This window comes from Tarenaya hassleriana, unplaced genomic scaffold (genome assembly GCF_000463585.1).
Source record: "Tarenaya hassleriana unplaced genomic scaffold, ASM46358v1 Cleome18, whole genome shotgun sequence".
NCBI classification, from domain to species: Eukaryota; Viridiplantae; Streptophyta; class Magnoliopsida; order Brassicales; family Cleomaceae; genus Tarenaya; species Tarenaya hassleriana.
This window is the reverse complement of record NW_010965216.1, coordinates 201,909-208,229: the sequence shown is the minus strand read 5'-3', so window position 1 is coordinate 208,229 and position 6,321 is coordinate 201,909. Positions and strand designations below refer to the sequence as shown.

Here is a 6,321-nt window from a genome sequence, read left to right as displayed (position 1 = left end):
GATCAGTGGAACAAAGCCCGCTACAGGAAGAACACACAGTTATAGCTGTCGCGGAAACAATTGATGTGGAGAGTCTAGTAGTGGAACAAGGGATAGTTGAAGAACTAGAAATTGGAAACCTCGATGAAGAAGGCGATAGCAGTGAAGACACTAATCCCGAAACAACGGAAACATCATCGTATGGTTCATTTGATTAATTATGCAATGTGTGTATTTTTATTTTAATTTTTTTTTATTATTTTTCTATTTTGCGACGGATATTATCCGTCGATATCCGTCGGTATTTTTCCGCCTGAAATTTTCGCAAATTTTTTGAAAATTTTAAAATCCGTGTGCGACGGATATATTCCGTCGTTAAATAAGATACTCCGTCGCTAATGGCCACGTGTTCAAACATTAGCGAAGGTTTCCGACGGTTAAGTTCCGTCGCAATGTGTAATACATATCGGGATTCCTCTTCTTTCTTCTCCGCCTCGACGCGAAAACAGATTCTCCTGCGATTTCCGGTAATCGGTGCGATTTCCGGCCACCCACCGTCCAAGCCAACCTGTCCGACGCCGTGCGAGGTAAGTCTTTCCTCTCTCCTTCTCTCCCTTGGTGATGATTCGCTGAAGCTTGGGTTTAGGGTTTCGATGAGATTTGTGCGAAAATTCTAAGATCCGAAAATTTTCGGATTTTCTGGTTTATTTTCGGCGAATTATGGAGTGATTTCGCGATGTTTTGGATTGTTTCGATGGGATTTTGGATTCATTTGGGGTTTAGGATTTCAGATTTAGGGTTTCAGATTTAGGGTTTCGTTTGGGGTTTAGGGTTTCGTTTGGGATTTAGGGTTTCTGATTTAGGGTTTCGGTATTATGGTTTAAATTCGGTATTAGGGTTCCAATTACCAATTGATTGATTATGGTTTCATTTGGGGTTTAAGGTTTTGTTTGGGGTTTAGAGTTTTGTTTGGGGTTTAGGGTTTCTGATTTTAGGGTTTAGGGTTACAGTATTATGGTTTAAATTCGGTATTAGGGTTCCAATTATCAATTTAGGGATTATGGTTTCATTTGGGATTTAGGGTTTCGTACGGGGTTTAGGGTTTCGTTTGGGGTTTAGGGTTTTGTTTGGGGTTTAGGGTTTTTGATTTTAGGGTTTAGGATTTAGGGTTTAGTGTTTAGATTCGGTATTAGGGTTCCAATTATCAATTTAGGGGTTATGGTTTCATTTGGAGTTTAGGGTTTTATTTGGGGTTTAGGGTTTCATTTGGGGTTTAGGGTTTCGTTTGGGGTTTAGGGTTTTGTTTGGGGTTTAGGGTTTCTGATTTTGCGATGTTTTGGATTGTTTCGATGGGATTTTGGATTCATTTGGGGTTTAGGATTTCAGATTTAGGGTTTCAGATTTAGGGTTTCGTTTGGGGTTATGGAGTGATTTTTTTTGGGGTTTAGGGTTTCTGATTTTAGGGTTTAGGGTTTAGGGTTTAGTGGTTTAGATTCGGTATTAGGGTTCCAATTATCAATTTAGGGATTATGGTTTCATTTGGGGTTTAGGGTTTCATTTGGAGTTTAGAGTTTCGTTTGGGGTTTAGGGTTTCGTTTGGAGTTTAGGGTTTTGTTTGGGGTTTAGGGTTTAGGGTTTAGGGTTACATTTTTAGAGTTTCAGATTAGGGTTTCAATTCTCTTTTATACGATTTACGGTTTAAAGGGTTTAGAATTTCTATATGTAGATGAGTCAGTCACGTTCCGGGAGTAGATCGGGTAGCGGAGTCCGATCTCGCGGACGAGGATCCGGTGTTTCTAGTCCTTCTACCCCTATTTTTCAGTAGCCCCCAATACCCACACCTCGTTTGGATCAACCTTTCACGGGTCAATCCACACAGCAACCTTCACATGAAGGTTAGATCGGAAATTCATCAGTATCACTCCGAGAAATCCTTGCATCCGAGGATCGTCGTACGACGAGACCGCACCTTAGCCCAGAGCTAACCAACGGTACTTTATGGTAAGGAACATTGTAACAATTCATTTCTAAATTTTATATTAACGTTTACAGTTATATAACTAAGTATATTTATATACTCGCATAGGTTCGGTCGTCAGTCCCAGATACGGAAGACAATTGTAAGCATCTTCCAGAGTGATTTTCAGGGTCCTTGGCTCAGTATCACTCGTGTCCCTCCAGCGACTCTGGAGCGTTGGTTTTGTGCATTTGCGGTAAGTTTTCAAATTCAAACTATTCTTTTAATTTCATTTATTGTTTTATTAACATCAATTTTTTTTATTGCAGCAAGCTTTTTATTGGGAGGTGTTGGTTTAGTGCTCTATGATGTACTGATTATGAGCTTTGTTCAGATACATTCGATGTATTGATACTTTCTATATGTTTTTTTATCGTGGGTAGAAGATCTTTCGCCAGAGTCGCAATGGATATAGTAAGTAACTTTTATATTAATAATTATATTTATTTAAAAATTTTAGTAGTTATAATTATTTTGTTTTTAGGCTCAAAAAGAAGGTGTAGAACCGTCGGTTCTACGAGTTCTTCAGGACACACACCGTCGATCGGACGGTACATATGTGAATGAGCGGGTCCAGCAGATCGAGGAGTTGGTGCAGTCCAAGATCGACGATAAAGTCTCCCAGATGGACGAGAGTACTGCTTCTACACAACTCTCGACAACCGAAGTTAACAGCCTATATCTAGAGGTAAATATTTATAAAATTAATAGTTTTGAATTTTAAAAATATATGATTGTATGCTAATTTTTCTTTCATTGTATAGGTTGTCCATCCGGATGCCAAGGGCCGTATCTATGGTGTCGGCACCTTGGCATCTCAACTGGGCGGGGGAGAAACTTCTGCTCCGGCGATTACTCACCATGTCGCGCTAACGCGTGAAGTGGAAGAGTTGAAACGCTCCCAAGAGCGGACGATTGCAGAACTGGCAGAGGCCCGGGCGAAGATCGAGGAGTTCGAGCAACATCGAGAGAAGCTACAGAAGCTCTCCGAGACCGAAGCGAGGATCGTACGCTTCGAGGAGATGATGCAGCGCCTCACACCGTTCATGCCGCCTATATTCGACCAGTATGGCTTTCCGACGACATCTCGGCAGCCAGATGATCCTCAGGACGATCCGGAGGACACACCCGCCAATCTCGGCAATGATACACCGGTTGATCCATAGACATCTTTGTATTATAACTCTTTCTAAATTATTGTATTATACTTTTTCTTAATTATGAATCTTGTTTTGTTTTTAATTAATTCGTATTTCTAATTTATGAATTTGTTTTTAAAATTAATTTTTAAAATATTTAAATTAATTATAAATTTTTTGTTTTTTTTAATTACTTTTACAAATGTTGCGACGGATATAATCTGTCGTAATCCGTCGCAGTTAATTGCGACGGACCGTAATCCGTCGTTACGTTCGGAAATCAAGAAAGCGACGCATAAACGACGGATAGATTCCGTCGGTAACGTTTGCTACGGATAAGTCTGTCGGAATGTGCGACAAACATAAACGCGACGGTCTACGACGGTTTTATATCCGTCGGTAAAATTAACGACGGAATACGACGGAATTGTCCGTCGTAATTGTGCGACGGTTAACCGACTGAAAGAAATTTGCGACAGCTCTGTACCGACGGATTTGTACCCGTCGTTATCCGTTGCAAACAATGTGTTGCGACAGATATTTGTTCGCTGTGCGACGGATGTTTCCGTCGCATATGGATTGTATTTTTGTAGTGGGAGGAGATTTCACTTGATTCTTTTTTTTTTGTTAAGTGTAAATTTTATATATGTTGTTAATAACTACAAAATTTGCGGCGTTTACAAAACAACAGTAGTCTCAATAGATAAACCTGGGAGATTATTTCAAAGGATCAAATAGACGAAACCAAAGGGTGAGTGAACTTTTCTCCAGCAGCTCCGATAGAGAAGATTGGTAAGCAGAGATTTTACATCTTACCAGTCGCAAAATTTCCTTTCGTAGTGTAGAGTGAGGCTTCGCCGGACCACCGTGAATCCTCCAGTTATGCTCTTGCCATATCAAGTAAACAACCGCTTGTAACAACAACATCACTAAGTTTAGTTAGAGGTGTACTGTACAGTGTTATAGGCATTATTTGTACAGTGTTATAGGCATTATTATAGGTGGCTAGTAAAAGTTTGGAGTGGCAGTGGAGAGATTGAGGCGTGTTGAAGTAGGCCAGACCATATCCAAGCCCCACTTCCCTTCCCGTGCGTTTGGCACACCTGTTAGTAGGGGTGTCAATTTAGGCCCGAGTCCCGAAGTTCGGCCCGGCCCAACCCGAAAATTAACGGGCTTCAGATCTATATTTTTTTGTCCCAAAAAATCGAGCTTTCGGGCCGGACTCAAATCGGGTTTCAGGCTCGAGTCGGGTCGACCCGAAAGCCCGATATTTAAAATAAAATTACAAAGAGAATTATGTGGACCGACCCGACCCGAGTCTGGAATATATAGGGTCGGGTTTCAAACTTAACTATATGGATCCAAAAAAAATTGGACTGGCCGAGCCCGAACCCGAAACCTTCGGGTCGAGTGCGAGCTCGGGCCGACCCGATTGACACCCCTACTTGTTAGTGATTATAAAAGCAACAACACAAAAGGTAATAATGATACAGATTATCGACTTAATTAGTTCAAGTCGACCCTAATAGAGAAAAGGGTAGAGAATCGTTTGGATTTCTCATTATTCAATATAGAGAATTACACTATTTATAGGCAGAAAATAAAATCACAATATATCTTATTTAATTAATATAAATATAGAAAAGATAAAAATAAAATCAAATCTAAATATTACCTAATCTTCTTGAATCTTCTCTATATCTCTTAATGCGCCCTCAAACTCAAGGAGATGAGAAACAACTGTTTGAGGTTGAATTCTCAATAAAATAGCGAGATTTGATTGAACATAGAAACCAGTGGATTGTTGGCGAATCTAAAAAGTCCGGTGTGACGCAGAAGTATGGTGCACATGCACGGTATTGATGTGTAGCATGACAGCAATGTCGGCAGCGCAAAAGACGCGATGGTTTAGCGGCTAAAGCCAGAAAAAGAAAAATAAAAAGAAATGTGGTGCAAATACACGAATCGACGATCGGAGTTTTTCAATCGAAGGAGTTAAACCCCGAGTTTAGAAGAGATCCTTACGACGTTTATGTTAGAAACAAATAAGGCAAAATATAATTATCACGATATATATTTTATTCTTAATTGATATTATGCCTTTAATTATTATCAATCATATCAAATCTCCATATTTTGTTTCTATTTCAACAGTTTAGTCATACAGGCTCTAATACCATAATAAATAAAAGGGTAAAGAATCGTTTGGATTTCTCACTATTCAACATAGAGAATTACAATATTTATAGGCAGAAAATAAAATCACAATATATCTTATTTAATCAATATAAATATAGAAAATATAGAAATAAAATCAAATCTAAATATTACGTAATCTTCTCGAATCTTCTCCGTAACTCTTAATAGATTCGCAAAAGACAGATGGCATACTGTCCAAGAGGAAAGTTTTCCTCGAATTGCCTCTCGTAGGCTAGCAGAGTTAGCGTCTCCGAGTTTAGTTGTCGTCAAAGGCAGTCCTAGATAGCAAACTAGCAGTGCGGAGGGGGAAATACCAAGTCGGACTGCAGTATCAGTTCGGAAGGAGTTATTGTCCCTATCCAGAAAAATACAAGTCTTGGTTTTGTTGAACTTTAAACCTGATAGTTGGTGTGAAATTCGTCTAAGATATCAAGTATATTCGATAGGGTTCTGAAGGAGTTGTTAGAAAAAAACTAGAACATCTATACAATAAATAAGGGTATTTTGGATAAATTATAGCTTTTTTAATTTGTATGTTTAAATCTTAAACGTCATTTAAAATGAAATAGAGAGAGTAATATATAACAGTGTGATATGATCATGTTGTAGAATACTGATGAAAACTTAGGCTGAAAGTGAAAGTAAGTTTACCAATAAGTTATGTCTATAAATTGTTATATTTAGTGGTTTCAAAGTTTCCGTATCAATTTATATATTGTGAGGAGGTAGATGTACAACGATCTAAAACGGGCCTACTCCAAGTCACGAGGCATAATCGTCGGCTTTAACAGTAAGCATATAAGGTATCTAAATCACACTGACAAAGATCTCCTTGATTTTCTCACTTACAATCACGAGGTCGAGGTGGTCCAACCCACGAATTAGTATCTCAAATAGAGCTTAATTAAATAACAACTCCGAAAAAAAAGCAGGGGCCAAGTATTTGAATAGGCGCAACTGGGAGGGGCAAAAACGGAAATCAAAGCA

The 6,321-nt window shown here is 38.9% G+C and overlaps 1 protein-coding gene across 1 annotated transcript; it reads left to right on the top strand.

Moving 5' to 3' along the window:
• Nucleotides 1-2,384: 2,384 nt before the first annotated feature.
• Nucleotides 2,385-3,162, top strand: LOC104810568. The gene is made up of 3 exons (XM_010536916.1): nt 2,385-2,410; nt 2,481-2,684; nt 2,761-3,162. The coding sequence occupies exons 1-3, from the start codon at nt 2,402-2,404 to the stop codon at nt 3,160-3,162; spliced, it is 615 nt and encodes a 204-aa protein (XP_010535218.1). The 5' UTR covers nt 2,385-2,401.
• Nucleotides 3,163-6,321: the final 3,159 nt, after the last annotated feature.